We start from the raw sequence: 21295 nt of genomic DNA, 5'->3' as shown, positions 1-21295 counted from the left end.
ATCCACAGGAAACCCATCCAGTGCAATCATTACGCTTGTAAAATGGCCCGTCTGTCAGTGTGAGCTTCGCTCTCCCTCCTGTCCTCGTCCAGATGTGTCCAAGTACTGTTTTACACGCCGCTGGTTGGATTACATTAAATTTGAGGCTGATTAATACAGTAAACATGGCAACGCTAAGGTCAGAGGGTCACGCAAATCCAACAGAGGACCAGCAGGAAGTGGAGCAGATGGAGGAAGATGGGGCCGCCGACTGGTCCCCTTAGTTCCAGATGTTTGTTTATTTGTGTTGCCCATGGACAGACAGGAAGTGTGTCCCACCTCCTGTGTGTGTGTGTGTGTGTGTCCTCTTTAACATGAACTGTAAAGCACCCTTGTGGATTTAGCAAGGCTAACTCATCTCCGCGCACCCCACACTGACCTCTCCGGCCACTGGGGTCTCCGCTTGGGCTTTTCAGGGCTTCTGGCGTCAGAGCCGTGCGTGTTTGTCTTGGCCGCAACATCGTCCATTATCCAGCCTCGAAAAAACAAAAGGAGGGCGTGGTGGGGCCAGCCAGCCGTCACGATTCATTGCCATGCCGCCTTGCATGCTTCCTGCTCCTCAGGCCGGGCCAGGAAGGGGAAGTGAGGTCCCACCAGGGACACGCCGCCGAGAGCATACCACGCCAAGCGCACTCGTGCACACACCCACGGGCCGACGCGAGAGACGGGCGCCAGGTCGGGTGCGGGGAGATAAGGGAGGTAGGCGCTGAAAGGAGACCGAAGGAAGGAGGAGAGCGGCGATAAAGACTCGCATTTTGGAGATAAAAAGTGTGCGGCGCGTGTGTGGTTTTTAAGAGGAGTCCTGGCGTCCACTTGATTGTGTGTGTGTGTGTCCCCGTAAAGACAGCTCTGGTGAAAAGCCTTGTGTGTGCGTTTTTGCCTTTTGTTACTGATGTCGCTGGACTACCTGGAGGGTAAAGGGTGTATTGTTGGACCCTGCCTTGGGAAGACAAGAGCAGAGAAAAGGAGGTGTAGAATTTGACCTGACCAATCAGTGGAGCCGCTGAAGTGTGTGACAGCGTGTTTGTGATTAGCCAATCTGTATTTGTAGTTGTCAGGATTTGACAGTGTGTTCATTGATCATTTAAGACCAGTGTGTGTTTGTGTGTGTGTGTGTGTGTGTGTGTGTTTTCACTTTGCCACTCGCAGTAGACACACACACTTGCAGGAAGCCACAGCCTCTTATTATACCCTTTTTTCTGAGGCTCTCTCCATGTTATTTTTAGTGTGTGCATTCCTGCAAGTTCACAACCCGTCAGAAGTGCTCAGTCTTCACCACTGAGAACACCACACCTGCAGCGGCGGCGTGAAGAACGGCTGCGTGGTAATGCAGTGGCGGTGGCGTGAAGAACGGCTGCGTGGTAATGAAGTGGCGGTGGCGTGAAGAACGGCTGCGTGGTAATGCAGTGGCGGTGGCGTGAAGTACGGCTGCGTGGTAATGCAGTGGAGGTGGCGTGAAGAATGGCTGCGTGGTAATGAAGTGGCGGTGGCGTGAAGAACGGCTGCGTGGTAATGCAGTGGCGGTGGCGTGAAGAACGGCTGCGTGGTAATGAAGTGGCGGTGGCGTGAAGAACGGCTGCGTGGTAATGCAGTGGCGGTGGCGTGAAGTACGGCTGCGTGGTAATGCAGTGGCGGTGGCGTGAAGTACGGCTGCGTGGTAATGCAGTGGCGGTGGCGTGAAGTACGGCTGCGTGGTAATGCAGTGGCGGTGGCGTGAAGTACGGCTGCGTGGTAATGCAGTGGCGGTGGCGTGAAGAACGGCTGCGTGGTAATGCAGTGGCGGTGGCGTGAAGTACGGCTGCGTGGTAATGCAGTGGCGGTGGCGTGAAGTACGGCTGCGTGGTAATGCAGTGGCGGTGGCGTGAAGAACGGCTGCGTGGTAATGCAGTGGCGGTGGCGTGAAGAACGGCTGCGTGGTAATGCAGTGGAGGTGGCGTGAAGAACGGCTGCGTGGTAATGCAGTGGCGGTGGCGTGAAGTACGGCTGCGTGGTAATGCAGTGGCGGTGGCGTGAAGAACGGCTGCGTGGTAATGCAGTGGCGGTGGCGTGAAGTACGGCTGCGTGGTAATGCAGTGGCGGTGGCGTGAAGAACGGCTGCGTGGTAATGCAGTGGCGGTGGCGTGAAGTACGGCTGCGTGGTAATGCAGTGGCGGTGGCGTGAAGTACGGCTGCGTGGTAATGCAGTGGCGGTGGCGTGAAGAACGGCTGCGTGGTAATGCAGTGGCGGTGGCGTGAAGAACGGCTGCGTGGTAATGCAGTGGCGGTGGCGTGAAGAACGGCTGCGTGGTAATGAAGTGGCGGTGGACGTGGATCAGCGCCGCTGGCTGTGTGTTCAGGCGTCAGGTGGTAAAACCATGCCGCTGGTCTTCGTTTTGTTCCCCTCGTTCGCTCGCTCTCGCGTCATGCCCTGTCGTCTGGGCTTGTTCGTGGTATGTAACCACCTCCCCAAATCCCCCTAACACACACACACACACACACTAATGCGTACAGCACCGACTCACAGTAGCCGCAGGGGTCGTGGAAGCCCGTCTGTCATCGCGTGCCGGGCACACATGCGCACGCAGAACCCACACGTACGCTCCGGCTCGGACTCGAGGAAGAAGTCACGTATCGCCTCCGCCCGGCGGCTACGGCCGCACGCTCCACCACCTTTCCTCTCTGCTCCATTTACACGGCCCCGTCCCCGCCCCACTAGCTCTTTCACGTAATCCGTCTCCTTTTTCCGACTTGCCGTCTGGAGGTGGGCTCTTTTTATGACGCTCCTTTCGTTCATGACCCCTCAGCAATTGTTGGTGGAAATGAGGTGGAACTTCTCCAGTCGGGGAGGGGGGCATTACAGAGATTAAACCGGGCTCTCCTCAGCTCCTGGCTCCACGGCCGTGGCAGCAATTAGCACAATTATGTTCAGGGGATGGAAAAACAGCAACATTTCATGGCCCTAAAATAGAAAGGGCCCCTCGTATCCCCGATCTTGTTACCCACCATTGTGATGTGTAATTGTGCAGCTTGCAGATGCCATTAAGGTCAGTCTGGAGCCAAGCGCACCGACAGATGTCCTCCTGAAGGGGGAGCGCGGGAGCACAGCCCACTTAACATTCCATTCTCACTCCGGGCAGAGTCTTGGCCCGAAAATATTTTTCAAAATGCAACTAAAACGTGGTGTCAGCTTACTTAAAGTTACTTACTTAAAGTGGGGCAGTGGTGACCTAGTGGGTAAGGAAATGGACCCGTAATCACAAGGTTGCCGACTCGAATCCTGAGCCGCCAAGGAGAAACTGAGCAGAGCACCGTCCCCACACACGTTCATGGCTGCCCACTGCTCACCAAGGGTGATGGTTAAATGCAGAGGTCACATTTCGTTGTGTCACCGTGTGCTGTGCTGCAGTCTTTCACAATCACTTCACTTGAAAAAAAAGTAGAGGTAGATGGTGCCAAATACGAGATTTTGTTACAAGTGTTGTAATTCGTATGGAAAAGAGGGGGGTTGTTATATATATCCATGCTATTTCTCTGCTTTTGGGGGGGGGTGGTTTGGATTTGAAAGGTTGGCCTGTACCGGCCATTGTGCAGCAAATGTGAGTCATTGTGATGGTCTCGCCCTCGTCACGTTGCCTTTGGGCTCTAATAGCTGCTAATTAGCATGTCCCTCTCAAATGTAGCACAACAGCTAGAGGTTTAAGAGACAAGGCGGAAAACAAGTAATGGCAAGAAATGACAAAAGCCATGGAACAGTATTGCACGTGACCAGCTGTTTTCTGGGAACAATGCTTTTATGTTAGCGCTGAAAGGTGCGCGTGAAGGAATCAGCAAAGGGCTTAGAAGGAGGGAGGTGCCATCGCTGCCCCAGTAAAACTTTAATCTCTCACACGCAGACAGGTTATTTTTTTTTTCTATACAACCTTTCCACTTCGATCGGTTGTCTTTTTGATAAAGATGTAATTGCACAGTCATTCCAGTGTGAAGAAAGACATTTAAACATGGGCCCATTTGCATATGTGTGTGTGTGTTTGTGTACATTCTGATGGTCAACATGGGTTGCTATAGTAAAAGCTGTCACTCGAAGAGAAACTCCCCGCTCTGTAAACACATCAATAACCTGCACTCTCTCTCTCCCTCCCTCTCTCTCTCTCTCTCGTATAGAAATCGAGGCCAAAGAGGCGTGCACCTGGCTCCGGGCTGCGGGCTTCCCACAGTATGCCCAGCTCTATGAAGGTAAGGACCCGTTCTCAGGCCTTCACAGCGGTGCCATGGAGGCGCTGCCAGCCAGCAACGAGCCTAATTGGTAGATGGCACCATGGTATTAGACCATGACGTCACACTTTTGTGACACACTTTTGCTCTCACTCACAGCGGCCCTGACTCCCGATATTCAAATTCAAAAATAGATGGGTAACTTACTGTGACTCGGTATACCAAACCGTCCATGAATCACGTCATGCAACAGTTCAGACGAAAAAAAAAAAAAAAAAAGTAATTACATATTTAAATAATATTATTACCACAAGCATGAAGAGCAGAGAGGAATCAGACAACATTAAATCCTGTTGGCCAGCAGCAGTCACATGATACCAAGTATCAGCTGTACATGTATAAACGAAGCTTTGATTAAAAGAAGCTTTGATAAAATCCAGTTTTTCCAACCCGTGGACCCCCAACATTCGGGAGATCAAGTTAAGCCCCTCCCCCCACTCCCCACCCCCCTGTCTCCACACCCGTCCACGTTGCCTTGCAGCCTTCTTAGTGCATTCCTGAGTGGGCAGGCGTGTGTTTTTGTTTAGCGTTGGTGCCTGTCTCTATTTGCGCATGCGGGGGGCGGGGCCAGCCTCACAGACGTACTTTAAACACACATAAACACTCACGCGGACCGGGGGGAGTGAGGACGTATGCCTTCGTGTCTGTCGACAAGTCGCCAGTCGCCTTCTGCCAGCTGCTCTGAAGGGGCATGAAGGGCCCAACGCGTGCGCACGGGAAGGCCAGCGCGGTTGCGGTAGCCGACACACCTCCCTGCTTTATCTGCCGCCGCGGACGGGATCTTATCCCCCACTAAAAGATAGGCGGGAACCGATAAACCTATCTGAGTACAGAACGTAAAATAGCCTTTGGCCCACCGACGCTTTCTGCCGCGGCTGTCGGCAGATTCCCCGGCAGGGATGGGCCCTGGTCAGACACCCTCACCTGGGCCACTTTTTACAATGGCCCAGATAAGACTGATTCGACGGAAGTACATTCTTCAAATACCCAATTTCAGGGGTCGACAGTGTCACTCATCAAAGACAAACCTCCACACCGGGAGGAATTACTATTATTATTATTTTTTTTAAAAAGTCTTAAGCCTGCATTAGACAAAAACACAGACTCAAAGCTTTGAACACAAGGCGAAATGTATTATGTCTGGATCCTTTATTTATTTATTTATCATAATCGCACCCCTGTAACAGGGGAACAGATTAGGAAAGCAAAAGTGAAGAGGCACGGCGAGAGGGCAATCCCAGTGTCCTTTGTCATTCCGGCTCAGGCCCCCCTCCTGCCGGCTGGCTCCTCCGGGGCCGCAGCTGTGTTTGTTTGGCCCGGGTAAGACTCACTTCCTCCGGCCTTTCAGCTCTTCTGGGGGGGGCCGCTGAAGAAGCAGGCAGGGGGGCACTTGTTTATATGTGAGGAGACAGAGCCCCCATGCCTGCAGAAGAGGGTACGGGGCCAAGCTACGCAACTGAGCTTTACCTCTCACTTGCCCTTTCGGCCAGGTAATGGGCCGGTGTACCGTTACTGACGTGGCGGGCCTGTAATAATTTGTTCCCCTCTGTCCTCCCCACCCCCCACCCCTCATTTGCCCGCTCCCTGTGCTCCCCGCAGATGGCCAGTTTCCGATTGAGATATCCTCTGTCACGAGGGATCACGACTTCCTGGATGGAGACGCCATTGAAGCGCTGTGCAGGTGAGCTTAAGTCTCCCCTGGCCCTGGCCCTCTCTCTACCGAACTAATCTCACGCAAAGCTGATTACAGCTGCAGATCACTTCAAAAGAAGGACGACCTCTGATGAGAAGAAAAGGCCTGGCGATAAGCACCTCAGAGCCCTTCCGCCTCTCTTTTTTTTTGTGCCTCCTTCTCCCATTTTTTTCCTTGTTGTCTGCGCCAGGTGGCGGTTGGAATGATATGAGCGCTGGAGGCTGTTAATGTTTATCTCCTGCCCTCTGGCGTTTCTAGGTCTGTCCATCAGACATCTGGGCTATCTTTCTCCCCACGTTCCTCAACTGTCACACCATGTTCCTCTTGTCCTTCCTCCGTGTTCTGGAACATTCCACGCTATCTCCATGCTGGCACCTGCGCTCCATGTTGTTTCCTGTTGCGAGTGCACTGCACACAAGTTCTAAAAGCAGAAAGGAGGACAACAAGGGAGAAATACGGTAGGAGAGAACAGAGGATAGAGGCTGAGAGAACATCCAGCCCAGCTGGGGGCTCGGGCAGCATATGGAATCTGTTCTGCCATGCCAGACCCTGGAGTGCTGGGTCACATGGCCTCCTCCGCTCACCGGTTGTCTGAGGGGGCATGGGGGGGGGGGGGGACACCCTGCCAGGTGGCCAGAGGGATAAGCTTTCCTCCTCTTTTGTTGGCTTTTCCTCGCTACTCTAGAAGATTTCTTTCTTTTTCTCCTTCTCTCCCTTTTGCCATTTCTCACTCCATCTCTCTAATCTGGAGCTTACTTTTCAACAACTCATTAGTGGATCCTGCTGCTTTTTTCTGTCTTTCTCTCCCCTTTTGACTTCCTGTGTCCTGGGTTTGTCTTCCAAGCCATTAGTGGCTTTAAGAAAAGACCCTGCTGTGAAAGGACCGTGTCAGCTTGGAATTTAAAAGTCATGTTTCCTTCTCTCTCTCTTTCTCTTCTTGTTGTAGGAGGCTGAACACCCTTAACAAGTGTGCCCTGATGAGGCTTGATGTCTCGCCACAGCGCAAGAGGGTAAGGTAGACTCTCACGGTCCTCGCTCTCGCCCTCTCCCTCTGCCTTCATCATGCCCCTCTTTTTTTTTTTTTTTATGTCTGGTGTCTCACTCTTTGTCCACAAAGTAAGGCTTGTCAACTCTTTTAATTACAAGGAACTGTGATTTTTTTTTTGAGAACTGGATGCAGTGAGTGATGGCTTTTATGTCCAAATAGAGGGGTTGTGTTCCTGGGTCCCTCCTTCTTCTTCACCTCTCCCTCCTTCTCTGCCCTCTCTCGCTCTTGTTCTCTTTTCTCGCCGAACACTTCCTCGGTGCTCATGTTTCCATAAAAGGAAGAGAAGACTTCCCACATGCCTATATTGTGTCTGTGAGTCTTCATGTTTTTTAGCTCAAGGGATTTTTTTTTTCTTATTTTTATATTGCCCAGAAGCCAAATCCTGAAAGTCATTTCATTTCTTTTTGTTCACCACATCCAATAAATGAAACTGCTTGGTATGTTCAAACAAAGGCATCCTTGTTAGCCATGAAAAGCGATGACCCCCAAGTATCACCTTGGGCCTAAGGAGTCAACCAGCAGGGTCACTCAGAGACTTAAGGAAGTTGTTTGCTCTACGTTCTGCATAAGAGCCCCAACCATCCCTGGAATGCACTGATAAGTTCATCTCCAGGCTCTTCTGTCTGTGGAAAACTGCCCAAAAAAAAAAATCCCAGAGTCTTTTTCTGGCCTTTGTATGCTTAGATTCGGCATACTTATATCCACACACTGACAGACGTCCTGAACTACACTTTTGATGCAGGGCAATGAGAGGAGAGGTTCTCCCCAGACCCTTGTCGCTGAACGGGTTCCTCTGATCAAAGGCTTAGTCCCCCCCTCAGGGGCTGTAAAATAACCACCCTGCTGCCTTTTATGGACTGTGGCCGCCAGCAGTATTAGCCACCATGACGGAGTCACCTCCTCAGTCCCGCGGCCCCTTCCCCCTCATCCAACACTCAGGAAGTTTTCATTATTCACCTGATTGCTTAATCCTCTGCCACCTCCACCACCTCCAGGGAACTTATGAAGGCTGGTTTGGTTGCGGATGGTGTCAATGGTGTTATCCAAAGGCAGGCAATGTGGCTTCTTCTCTCACTTCCGGTTCGAAAGAGGATTGTGGAATATTGTGGAATAAGTACAGAGGGCTTTGGTCCGTTTGGATCTAATTCAACATTTACATGCAGGAATATCTCGACTCCCAGTTGTGTTATTTGGGTGTTAGTCCAGGTTAGTGTAATTTCAGTGAGACATGTTTACATGCATTTAAAACACAATGATGTGAGATTCGGCCTGGGTGGCACAGCGCAACAAAACTATTACTCATTCGGGTACTCTTACGTGCATACTCAACTTTTTTTTTTCCAAAAATGGAAAGATTTAGTAAAAATTAGGTCATTTCCAGAACCAGGTCATTGCAGAAAAGCAATTCAAATGCAACATAAAATCCCTCTTGTGTAACTGTCACTTGGACGCATTATGAAACATTTAACAGTTGCCCTCGTTCATGCCTGCAGAGTGAAGACTCGGACGAAGACGAGCCGTGTGCCATAAGTGGCCGCTGGACATTCCAGAGGGACAGCAAGCGCTGGTCTCGCCTTGACGAGCTGGAGGTCTTCTCTCCTCCAGGGGAACCAATGGACACTCCCTTTGCCCGTGAAGAGAGGCTTCGGCAGGGCGTCAGCGCTGAAAGCGTGCTGACAGACCTGAGCGAGCAGCCAGAAGTGGGCTCCCTCCACAGCAGTGGCAGCGGAGATCATGGACGAGGTCCAGAGGTGAAAGCCAGAAGAGAGAAAGCAGCAGCAGCAGCAGCAGCAGCAGCAGCTCTGAGCATAACAACCTCGGGCCCATCTAACCCCGCCGTTACCTCGGGAGCAACGCGAGCCAGCTCAGTGGCTAGTGTCTGCTCCTCGGCCACGTCCGGAGCTAACGAGGACTCCATGTCAGATGGCATACCCTCGCCCCTAGAACGCAGAACTTTCTCTTTTGATGCCAGACAGGGCCAAGAACAAGGGCAGCCGGAGGCTCAGGAGAGCAGTGGGGGCAAGAGCACGCGGTCTCGGGCCAAGAGCTTCCTCAAGCGCATGGAGAGCCTGCGCCTACGGAGCGGCACCCTCTCCAAGCGGAAGAAGTCTAGATCTGGAGCTTCGAAGTTGGAGATTAGTGGCCCCGTGCTCAAGGAAGGGCTGGATGAGGACAAACTGAGGCAGCTGAACTGCGTGGACATTTCTGCCCTGAACCAACCAGGCAACCACCTCCACCAGCAACTCGTGCAGCATGGCCGCAACCGCAGTGTGTCCTACTCCACCCAGACCAGCAGTGGCAGCACTGGCAGCAGCCAATCGGAGGCCGGCAGCAGCGGAAGTGCCGTCAGCACGCCCAGCCCGGTCACGCGGGCGCGCAGCCATAGCAGCACAGGCTCCAGCTCCAAGCGTGGGGGGATGTATCTGGAGGGCTTCGACCCCTTCAGCGTGCTGCTGCAGCCGTCACTGGACCACCAGAACGAGAACCAGAACAAGAGCGAGAACCTCAACCTCAGCCAGGGTCAGACCGGAGTTCCCGGACTGGCAGAGCACAACAGGCACAACTCAAAAATGTCACCCTCAAAGTATGAGGAAGAAGATGAGGAAGAAGGGGTGATTTTCTTCTATTTACCAGAAGGGCACAAGCCTGGTACTTTCCCCAAAGCACTGGCTGATGGGGGATCGTGCCGGCGGGGCATAAACCGCCATCTGCGCCGTGGCTCGTCCACCTCTCTAGACAGTCGCCTGAGCTTCTACGACAACGTACCGATCTCAGCCTTCCCGGGCCACGGTGACGAGGACGAAGATGCAGGAGAGGAGAACAGAGAGCGCAAACTGGAGGAGGTGCTGGAAAGAGTGAGCGGACTGCAGAGACTGGTGAACGCCTGGTCCGAGGTGGCCGTGGCCGGAGAAGATGAGGATGAGGAGGAGGAAGAGGAGGAAGAGGAAGAAGAAGGGGACTCTGACTCTGCTCTGGACTCGGCATCCCCCTGCCCCTCATCGCCGCTGCAAAACCGACTGGAGGAGGAGAACGTGAGTGACCAGGACAGCACGGGGAACCCCCTGGGAGAGCGAGAGAGGCGGGACTCAGGAGTTGGGGCTTCTCTTACCCGCACTAACAGGTACACTCACCTGTCTGTCTGTCTGTTGGTCGGTCGGTCTGTGTATGTCAATGAAAGTGAAGTGATTGTCACATGTGATGCACAGCAGCACAGCACACAGTGCACACAGTGAAATTTGTCCTCTGCTTTTAACCATCACCCTTGGTGAGCAGTGGGCAGCCATGACAGGCGCCCGGGGAGCAGTGTGTGGGGACGGTGCTCTGCTTAGTGGCACCTTGGCAGATTGGGATTCGAACCGGCAACATTCTCATTACGGGGCCGCTTCCTTAACCGCTAGGCCACCACTGCCCCCCCAAGGAGTCGAGCCAGCCAGGAGTCGAACCTAGAATCTTCTGATCCGTAGTCAGACGCGTTATCCATTGCGCCACTGGCCCACGACACTCCTGTTATAGTTACAGCAAAGATCTTCTTTGTGAGTGTGTGTGTGTGTGTGTGTGTGTGTGAGTGAGTGTGAGTGTGTGTTTAAACAAAAAATGTCTGACCGTGTCTATTTACCATCGCCTGCTTGTGACTGACTATGTTTGTGGATGTGGGGCAGGTCTGTAAATATGACATGTTTATGCGGGTGCAAATACACGTTCGTGTACTCATAAACAAATACTCACTGTGCTGTTTGTGTGGCTGCTTGTAGACCCCAGAAGCTTCGCTGGCCCAGCTTCCAGAGCTCACACAGACCCAGCCTGTCTTCCTCGCTGCTGCAGATCGGCTGTCAGTCGGTGCTGCAGATGAACCTGCTGCAGAAATACAGCCTGCTTAAGCTGACCGCCCTGCTGGAGAGGCACACACCCACCAACAAGCATGGATTCAGTTGGTGAGTGAAGGGACGATGTGTGATAAACACTTCTGGTTGTCATATGATGTGTCCATAACCAATTTGAGGAATATACACACACAAACACACAATCCATTTTTTGTAATGTCTGTATGTCTGTCTTTCCTTAGATTTAAAATCTCACCTTATGTTTAAAACACAGCTGTGGACCTCTGTCATTTTTAGGAATGTGTTTGTGTGTGTGAGTGTGTGTGTATGTGTGTGTGTCTGTCCAGCTCTAGGGCTTATGTAGGGTTTGGTGTTAAGGTCTCACATTCTTTTCACAGGCAGTAATTACAGGGAGTCTCTCACACACATGTACACACACAAACATACGCATGGCGCTAATGCACAGCTGTTGTGTGTGTCTGAAGGTCCGTGCACATGCACGTGCGCACATAAACACATGGCAAAAAAACAACTCATACTTTAACACTGTTTAGGCTTTTTTATAACTCCAAGATCTCCAGCGGTTCCGCTCTGGTATATCTCAAGCAAATAAAGTATACATACAGAAGACACTTTCTGTGTCCATATCTGCCTGAGCATAGATGGCCATTAAAGCGGAGACATAGATGGCTTGGCAAATCTGCACAAAGTACGGATGTGCACTTGCCCCGACTTCTATTGTCAGCCCGTTCTGTTTATTCTCACATTCAAAAACGCGGGAAACGGACCCACGGACCGCCGAAAGCTTCCTTTACGCACATGCGCCTTGTGCCTGGCAACCCCTTGACTGACAAACACTCGCACTCACACTGTGCCAGTAGCCAAACACCAGTTGCTGCTGTGTAAGAGTACAGTAAATGCTTTTTTTGATGTTGTTGTTAAAGGAGTGGTGTTTGTGTGTGTTTGCTGCAGGGCTGTACCGAAGTTTATGAAGCGCATGAAGGTTCGAGACTACAAAGACAGGAGTGTGTTTGGAGTCCCTCTTCACCTGAATGTGCAGCGAACAGGGCAGCCTCTGCCCCAGAGCATCCAACAAGCCATGCGCTATCTCCGCAGTCAGTGTCTGGACCAGGTCAGTTTAATGCACAGATGCACACACACACACACACACAGGCTGGTCACCGAAAGGCTCCAGAATGCATCTCTGCACTTCATGCAAACGTGACATGCTGTTAAGAGAGCCAGAGATCCATCGTCGCTTAAGTGACTTTAGCTTGATGGATTACAATGTGTGTCTGGTCGGAGCATTCACCAAGCAGCACATCTGGTACTGTGTGACTAATTGCACACGCATGCACACATTCTGACTTGTTCTGCCACCTGTCGCGTCCATCAAGCTCACCACTCGCACACACTGGCCAAGAAACAATGACGCAAAGGCATCCATCCTAAACGCAGGTTACGTACAGTATGGAGTTATCTGTTTCTTTCCCAGGCGCATACACAAACACTCTGACTCGCACCAAATACGCAAATGCAAATCTGTTCTGGGCGTTGAGTTTCACCTAAGCATTAAGGTTAATTGTAAAGGCTGGAAGTAAATATTGGGTTACATAATTGTTGCTCTTTTAGTCATACACCCTTAAAGCGACTAAAAGGGTTTTGTTTCCTGTTACATATTAAAATAGGGCAGTAAATCTAACACTGCAGTTTGGAAATACATTTAAAACCTTCCGATTATATTACTTAGCGTTCAGGATGGCATTTCCAATACAAAGCAATAGGGATTAACTCTTGTGTTTGTGCATACAGGTGGGATTATTCAGGAAGTCAGGGGTGAAGTCTCGCATCCAAGCCCTGCGGCAAATGAACGAGGCATGTGGAGTGGACGGGGGCGGGGTCAGCTATGAAGGCCAATCCGCCTATGATGTCGCAGACATGCTGAAACAGTACTTCCGAGACCTGCCTGAGCCTCTGCTCACCAGCAAACTCTCGGACACCTTCCTGCAGATCTATCAGTGTAAGAGCAGACACACACACATTACAATTCATCTTCTAGACTTATTACATAAGGATCATTATCATAAGGACCATATGCATGTCATTACATTCCACAAGAGGAAGTGTTTTTCCTCTTTCGGTTCTTAAAGAACACACACATGTATTAGTATCAGTAGCAGTAGTAATAGAAATGAAAGGAGTTTGAGAATAAACACACAGATTTGGGGATTACACAGGCTTTAAAATTCACCCCATCCCTCATCACACAACCAAAAGCAGAAAGGTTATTTTTGCTTGTTTAGTTCTATAACTGTGGTTACTTTTGCACGTATTGAATGAGATCCTCGAGATACGGGAACACACACATCGGCCACAGAAAGCTGCAGATTCTTGTTCCTTGGCATGAGGGATTGGGAAAGTATGAAGTAAAAACAAACACAGCAGGAAATACCTGTCAAATGATGCGGTGGCACACGCCATAAAAGTATTACCCAATCACCGAAGAAAAAGGTGACTTATCTCATCGAGCTCAGTTTGTACAGGTTGTACCCTGTATCGTTACATTACCCAAAGCCCACTTTTCATTTGTCAAGCCGCCATAAACGTGCCACACGGTTCTGATCGGCTTGTATTGGAAGGTTAGAGATGTGTTGGATAGGCGTGTATGTGGCAGAAATCACCCCAGAGGTCTTGGAATTCCAGAGGAACAAGCGGGATCTGTGGTGTGGTCTGAATACGCCTTTCATTCCCACAACCCCCTTCCAGGCAGAGATAACACACATACACACACTCCGTTTCTGGTGAGGCATGTGAATGTTAAAGAAGAAGAAAGAGAGCAGCGGTGAGATTTAAATACATAAACACAGGATATGTAGACTAACCAGGTCTTCTGCATCTGTCTCTTTACATCAATGGCCTTCATGTAAAGTTTTAGCAAGTTTACAGACAGCTCTCTTAGTTCCTCAGTGATAACGACTCTTTCGCTCTTCTTTTTTTCTGCTAGACATGCCCAAGGAGCAGCGTTTGCAGGCAGCCCGAGCAGCCGTGCTGCTGCTGCCCGATGAAGCTCGGGAGGCGCTGCAGACTCTTCTCTGTTTCCTTAGCGACGTGACGGCCAGCGTCACCGACAACCAGATGACCTGCACCAACCTGGCAGTCTGCCTGGCGCCGTCGCTGTTCCACCTCAACACCTTGCGCCGAGACAGCTCCTCGCCCAGGTGTGTGTGTGTGTGCGTGCATGGATGCGCGTGTTCATGCGCGTTGGCAGGCAGGGCGATTATGCGAAAAGAAAGAGAGAGTGTGTATGTGGGCGAGCGGGATGTACCCTGCTTTAATTTGAAAACGGGCAGACGATATATCAGCCTAAAGTGCTGTCTTAATTACATTGGGATTTTTTTTTTGTTAATACCATATAATTATACCAAGCAGGTACTTACATAATGAACAATGCAGGGCACACACTCATAACAGGAAGAGAGGGAGACTCTCAAACCCACATGCAGGATGAGCCAAGGAAGGATGGAAATAGAGGAAAGAAAACAGAATGGAGTTGCATAAGTGTTTGGTGTGGCCCTGAGAGCAGATAGCTGCTGGAGCTTTCTTACCATAAGCATAATAGATATGTCATATATATATATATATATATGTGTGTGTGTGTGTGTGTGTGTGTGTGTGTGTGTGTGTGTGTGTGTGTGTGTGTGTGTGTGTGCATGTTGATCTACTAAGCATAATTGGTACATTCGTATGTGTCGGATGCAGGGTTATGAACCGAAAGCAGAACCTTGGCAAGCCAGACCAGAGGGATCTGAATGAGAATCTGGCCGCCACCCATGGCCTCGCCCACATGATCCAGGAGTGCAGGAAGCTATTCCAGGTTAGATACCTCCACCGCATTCTTTTATGTCTTCCCCTTAAACAGGCCCCTGTCCCGCCGCTCATCTGCTGCACTTTCCTCCTGGTTAGAAGCGAAGCAAAATGAATAATGGTCCAATGCATCAAGTGGAGTCACTGGAAACTCTGAATGGAGTTCAGTGTATCCACCGCTGACATGCACCTCTTGCAGCTTGGATTTGGAAAGTGCTTCTGCCCATGCATTACATTAAATCACAAACTGACAGAAGATAATGTGTGCACTTAAATAATAGCAAGTAAAGGACTGGGGTTCAAGGAGGTCATTTGTTTTATTCTTATTCATCTCACACACACACACACACACACACACACACACACACAGTAATGTACTTACTTTTACAGTACAACATTATTTTCTTGAATGCCCCTAAATCCCAAACAGCAGGTTTCAGACTCCTTACAGGTAATAATGAGTAGACGAGTATAACACTTACACGCACATGCACACACACTGAACAAAATATTTGTAGTTTTTTTCGTCTAGCACTTAACAATTTAACATTTTTTCTGAAAAGTTAGTTTTGTAAACTCAAAATCTATAGAAATTGTACGTGTCTTCCTCTTGTAAGTCGCTTTGGATAAAGAAAAGTAAAGTAAAGTAAAGTAATAAACTTAGAGGAGGATAAATGACACACAGTATTAATAAATGAGGAGACCAATAACCAACATTTGTAACAAAAATGAACATAATTTTGTCAAAGGTATAATGCAAATCCATACACAGGAAAAAATGTACAGTGAGATAAAGTAGCACATTTGTAATTAAACAAACAAAAAAAAAAAAGGTCAGAATTGTCCATGAAATCTGGCTACCGCTCAGCTTCTATTTATTTTTCTTATGTAACAGAAAGAGAATGAATGGGTGACACACAAAAGCCGATTAGTTTTTTGCACCTGCAGTGCATATTTTTGGTTGGCGTGGCGTCGGGCTGTAGTCGGCTCACTGGTATGCCGGGGAGACCTTGATTATGTAAGGCCGTGACCTTGTCTGGTCCAAAAAAAAAAAAAAAAAAAGAGTAGAGCAGCACCACCTCCTCACCGCCGGCTCCACTCAGCCTTCTAGGTTTGGTGTTCCAGCCAAGGCCAGAGGATAAGAGCGGCGTAGCGAGCGTCAGCAGATTTGTTGTGCGCCGCGGTTGTCTTACGTTCCACCTGACAGACCACTGTTATGACCCATCCGGCTGATAAACGGTTATCTGGAATAATATTTGGAGTACGACCCGTATCTGCCCAATTGCACGACAGGAAAGAACAGGACGAGTCTGAGCAAACAGGAAACACAAATAAATCTCTTTATGGTTTCCTCTCGCAGTCTGATTCCATTCTTAGCCTATCGCGTGTTATTTCGCATTCACGCCTGCGTGTAACGGTGGGATTTGAAGACCTCTCTATCCGTCACTCAGATCCCGGAGGAGATGAGCCGCTGCCGGAACTCGTACGTGGAGCAGGGACTGAGCCCGGTGCGGATGGAGGAGCTGACGGGGGGCTGCGGGAACTACCTGAGGGAGCGCCTGGACGCCCTGCTCAAGGAGGCCAAGGACAAGTTCCGTGGCTACGACAGCTGCTCCACGCCCGAGCCCGCCGAGCTCGCCTACAAGAAGGTCAGCACAAAATTACTGCTTTCTGTTCTCCAATGGAAATTAGTTGACGTTCGTTAGAACAACTAGAAAAACTACTAAATATGAAGTGGGATGCGGGATTTTTTGGGGGGGTTTTGTGATCTTGGAAGGTTGGTGAAACTCATTCAAGACTAATAAAAACACTTTATTCTGCATCAGAAATGTCAGACGGCGCCATTATGAGACATATTGAGAACATGTTTACTTCTCTATCCTCTTTCTCTTTTATGACTGATGGAAAAGGTTGCTGTCTCTTTCCTGTGAACTCTGTCCACTGTGTGAAAGTGGCCCGGCCTTGTTCTTTCCCAGCATCCTCTGGCCCTTCGCCCACTATGAGATCACTTGTGATATGGCCATGGAGAACAGTGTGCCTCTTCACAGTCCTCTCTCCACTTCCTGCTCTTCACAGTGTCAGACTTTCCCTTCCCTCCTTCTGCACGTCCTCTCTGTACCTCCTCCAGGATCTTCTTGATTAAAATAACGAAGGAAAGATGAACAGATCTTCTTTCCGTGTTCTTCGCCATCAGGTGCATGATGGCTTCCCACTGCGGCTGTGGAAGGCATCTCTGGAGGTCCCTGCCTCGCCAGAGGAGGTTCTGGCACGGATCCTGCGGGAGCAGCAGAGGTGGGACGAGGACCTGCTGGAGTCTCGAGTGGTGGAGACGTTGGAGGAGCACACAGAGGTCTACCAGTACGTCAGGAACAGCATGGCTCCCCACCTGCCCAGAGACCACGTTGTCCTCAGGTAACTTAGCTATTAGCTAAATGTTGATTTAAATATTAGAAATATTTGTAAGATTGTAGCATAAGAAATATTAAATACATGATTTGTCTAACATAGTAAACATACAACTTCAAAGGATTCTTCTCAAACATGCTAATGTGTGTTATGTGTTTGCTCTGCAGGACATGGCTGACCGACCTGCCCAAGGGTGCATGTGCACTGGTCTGTGCGTCAGTGGACCACGAGGCGGCAGCAGTGTTGGGCGTGAGAGTGAACGTGCTCACCTCCCGCTACTACATGGAGCCCTGTGGGCCCAACAAGACGCGTCTCACACACATGTCCAGGGTGGACTGCAGGTGAGCGCCCCTGTCCGTAATCTGGACACCAAAATTTGATGTCGTAAGACCAGTCGGAGGGTTCTGGAATGTCGCGCTCCCTGTACTCACATCTTTTTCTTGCTCCTTCTCTTCCAGGGGTCGGTTCCCGGAGTGGTACAATAAACTGTATGGACATCAGTGCGCTGCTGAGGTTGCGCGAATACGGGACTCGTTCACCTCGCCGCTGGAGAAATCATAACAGTCCTCTCCATTCATCTCTCGCTTTGAGCACGGGATGGGCAAGAATCAACAATACACCCATGCTGACCGGGGCAGAGAGATTGACCCTTTTTTCAGACTGACATGATGGGTCAGATGGCCCATGACTGGAATGGACACATGGACACTTGAACAGTCCTCCGCTGATCACTGTCAGTGAACGCACTTGGTGTGTCTGCAGTACTGCAAAATATAGACTTGGGGAGGGCTGTGGTCAGATGCTACTGCTTCTGAGAAGCAAAAAAAAAAATGTATGTGTACGTATGTTTGGATGGATGTGTGTGTACAGTGGGAGATATTGCCAAACGTGTGCATGCATGTGTGTATGTTTGTGTATGTCATGTGACCACCACTTGTCACAAAACACAGCGTCTGCATGTGCTCACAATAGATTTTTATATATCCGATGTACTGGATGACGGAGCGGAGAGATGTGCAACTGTGTGTTTGTGGGTCTAAGGTGGCTGGAACACCTTCAGCTGAGTTTGTGGACTGGCAGACTTGGTTGTTGAGCTGAGTGCAGATGTACAGTAGTGGGTCAGTGGGCTGTTATTACCAAACACAGAACGACAAAACGTTGTTGGACCAAACTTTTTTATTTTTTTTTTTAAGTCTACCTAGGTTGGGATAGAGTTTTGCTCTAAAAAGTAAGTAGATGGAGATAATTTGGCTGATGCCTGAGACTAGTTGAAGGCTGCAAAATGGCCCTAAAACTGTATTAACAGATGTGACCCTACTTATATGAGAAGGAATATCTGACTTGGGCAAGTCAGATCGAGTGGACACTCGGGCAGTTTATTCTGACTAATATCTGTCTTGTGCTCACCTCTGGCTGAATAAAGAAGAAAAAATAAAGAGGAAGGGATGAGAATAGAAATGACAGTGATGGGGGTCCTTTTATAAAGGTGGTGATATTACAGGTTTTACTGTAAGGGAGTGCAAGTCGCGAGGAGTGAGGGAGGCACTTCCTGTGGGGGATAAGATGGCGTGGAATGTTTGAACTAAGAAGGAACTGTTGGTTTCTTGTTTTAATATGTTCTTTCAGTGTTACCTAAAAATGAAGAAAAGGTCTAATGAGTAACAACGAACGCTACCATTTACCTTTGTTCTGACATCTGACAGCATTTCTTTTTTGTTAACTATACAACTAATTCATCCTGCCTTGTATTGTAAACGTGTGTACATTACAGTAAACTCTATGCCACCAAAATAAGATTAACGCATGACAATGAAAGTTAATTTAAGCATCTGTGTATTTATACCTCAAGTATATGTTTTGGGTTTTTTGTATCGTGTTATTTTATTGTAAATGTTACGCTTTAAGTTACAAAAATGAGAAAATGGTTTATCTTTTTTATTATTAATATTATTTGTGTACAGATTAATCAGTCAAGTGCACTATTAAATGTATTAAAATACATGTTACTGTTCTGAGTTCATTTCAATGGGTCCTTATTTAGGCCTACTTAATGTTGAGCCGTTGCGACTGGTGTCTCTCAACCAACACAGAGTTCCAATCAGTGATACGTACTATTGTGAGATCATGCCAGAAATTAAACATAAAATATACAGAATTACTATGAGGTTTTTAAGCCATTGCAAGATGAATTAATAATTGAGTAAGTGACACAAGCAGTCATAGGTCAAGAAAGGGCAAAGGCCTTCACTCACCCACAGTGGCCGCCACCAACTTGAACAAAGAGGGGCACTGTATTTCACCTCTTTTCATGTCATTGTCACATGCCCTCATTTCAATTGTACTTTATTGTCACTGAATGGCAGCCTACAAACAGTAAAGAACAGTGCTTAGAAGTGTAATTTTGCCTTTTAGTAAAATATTACTTTATTTAGAAGACAACATGGGAAAACATCATACCTAAATCTAGATATGTAGATACTACATTCCAGTTATTTCTTAGAACTTTACAGCTGTTGTGCCAGGACAATGTGAAACGTCCTGTACGCTCATGCTATCATGTCAATTACTAATAGAAAAGTGTCTCTCCCTCGCTCTTTCTCTCTGTGGGAAACACGTCAGGGACCAGATAACACAAGACTGAAGTGATCGCTGACCAGAACATTCCTGTGCATTCCTTTGAGAACCAAGCGGAGGAGGTTTCCCACATTGATAAGGCAAAGGATGACCAAGCTGACATGTTCACGACATGCCTGCCCCCTCAAAAAAAAAAAAGAGAAACACATCCAATGTAAACGCATCCGGGCCGAACTGAATCCGGGTGATGCAGCGTGCATGAAGCCCTGAGCTCTGGATGCAGATGGGGCTGGTGAGATCCTAACTGCTGTACATTGGTGTAATCCCGCTCAGGTGGGTTAGGAGTGTGTGTTCCCACAAAACTGAGCCCGTTCAGTTTAATTGCCTTCCATTTGAAATCGTTATTGAACTGTCACTTTTGTAGAAGTTTTTTTTAAACAGGTGCCTGCGCTGTAGAATTCTGGCACAAAGTGAGATTTTTGTGTGCAGGACAGAAGCAGATGCAAAAGCTGGATAATTGGTCACGTGAGAAAAGGCCTATTCGGTGAGGCAGATCAGCACCCCACATCAAACAGTGCCATCTAGAGGTAGATTTGAAATAATTACAAAACTTGACCATCAGAATGGGTGCATGCAGAAAAAATCTATGGAGATGGGAGAGTCACTGCCTAATAACACTGCCTCCACAGACGGGGTTGTGCATGATGGGATGCACCGCTAAGTGCCCCCTCATCTGGATGTCACAACATTTTTTCAATTGCTCCAGAGATGGTTCATCACCATCCTTCTCCTTATCCTCATGTCTGTCACTTCCATAATCTACTCAAGTGTTTTGGTTGCATGATGCAGGCCAAAAATTCAGCACCTCAGCAATGCAATGACATTCTTTTCAATCGAATGTGTCTTGCAAAATGGAAAAAATTAAAAGTTGGAAATTGCATCAGCTATTATTAAATACCATGTTGAAGACTCTTAGATTTTTTTGTTGTTGTTGTTATTTTGGCAGGACAGTGCCAATGACAAGCCTGTACTGAATGGACTTATTTTTTTTATTTATAAATGTCTAGCACATAAACCTTCTTCTTCTTTTCATGGGGCTTAACGGCCTGTTTTTGTGCTTGTGTGGGACTGGTTGTTTGAAGACCTTGTCTCTGTGATGATAATGGTCCGTATTTCAGTGCCATTACCCCAGATCTCTCGCATTCTTATTTACAGCCTCTGCATGGCAGTAGTCAATTTCACTAGTTCTTTGTGTGTGAATGTGCATGAGTAAATAATGGCATTTGTAATAGGCCCAACTTACTCATTCTCACATACATGCACATCAATTTACCAAGCTTTTCTTCTATCACACGGTGCCTGTTTAAAGGAAAAGTGTTTCTCCCTAACTATTTCTAGCCTTTTCACTAAAGAGATGAGTGGCCATCCCTCTGTGCCATTACTGAGTGGACATGGGCTCATTTATGATTTTTGCGGCAGTTAATAATTCCTAACCCCTTTGATGATTTATGTGTCTCTGGGACTTTCAGAAATAGACCCAAAAGACGCCTTTTACGTAAATGTAAAGTGCGGTATTAAACGTGGCACAAAGGTGACGCT

General features: G+C 48.6%; 1 protein-coding gene and 1 non-coding gene across 7 annotated transcripts in view; one reads left to right on the top strand and one right to left on the bottom strand.

The window, feature by feature from the left end:
- The window catches only part of dlc1 (DLC1 Rho GTPase activating protein), a 97000-nt gene extending 77863 nt beyond the window's left edge, over positions 1-19137 (top strand). For all 6 annotated transcript variants that reach the window (XM_028978518.1, XM_028978519.1, XM_028978517.1 and 3 more), the window contains 13 exons: positions 4180-4251; positions 5890-5971; positions 6930-6993; positions 8525-10152; positions 10784-10963; positions 11825-11984; positions 12665-12872; positions 13857-14070; positions 14612-14726; positions 16168-16365; positions 16911-17128; positions 17290-17463; positions 17581-19137. In XM_028978518.1, coding sequence (XP_028834351.1) covers positions 4180-4251; positions 5890-5971; positions 6930-6993; positions 8525-10152; positions 10784-10963; positions 11825-11984; positions 12665-12872; positions 13857-14070; positions 14612-14726; positions 16168-16365; positions 16911-17128; positions 17290-17463; positions 17581-17683 — 3416 coding nt within the window. In that variant the 3' untranslated portion in view covers positions 17684-19137. The remainder of the gene's footprint in view (positions 1-4179; positions 4252-5889; positions 5972-6929; positions 6994-8524; positions 10153-10783; positions 10964-11824; positions 11985-12664; positions 12873-13856; positions 14071-14611; positions 14727-16167; positions 16366-16910; positions 17129-17289; positions 17464-17580) is intronic.
- Positions 10454-10526, bottom strand: trnar-acg (transfer RNA arginine (anticodon ACG)). Its single transcript has one exon. It is a non-coding gene; the product is annotated as a tRNA-Arg (tRNA).
- Positions 19138-21295: the final 2158 nt, after the last annotated feature.

This window comes from Denticeps clupeoides, chromosome 4 (genome assembly GCF_900700375.1).
Source record: "Denticeps clupeoides chromosome 4, fDenClu1.1, whole genome shotgun sequence".
In the NCBI taxonomy this organism is placed as follows: Eukaryota; Metazoa; Chordata; class Actinopteri; order Clupeiformes; family Denticipitidae; genus Denticeps; species Denticeps clupeoides.
The sequence above is the reverse complement of the archived record's forward strand: the minus strand, read 5'-3'. Positions and strand labels throughout refer to the sequence as shown.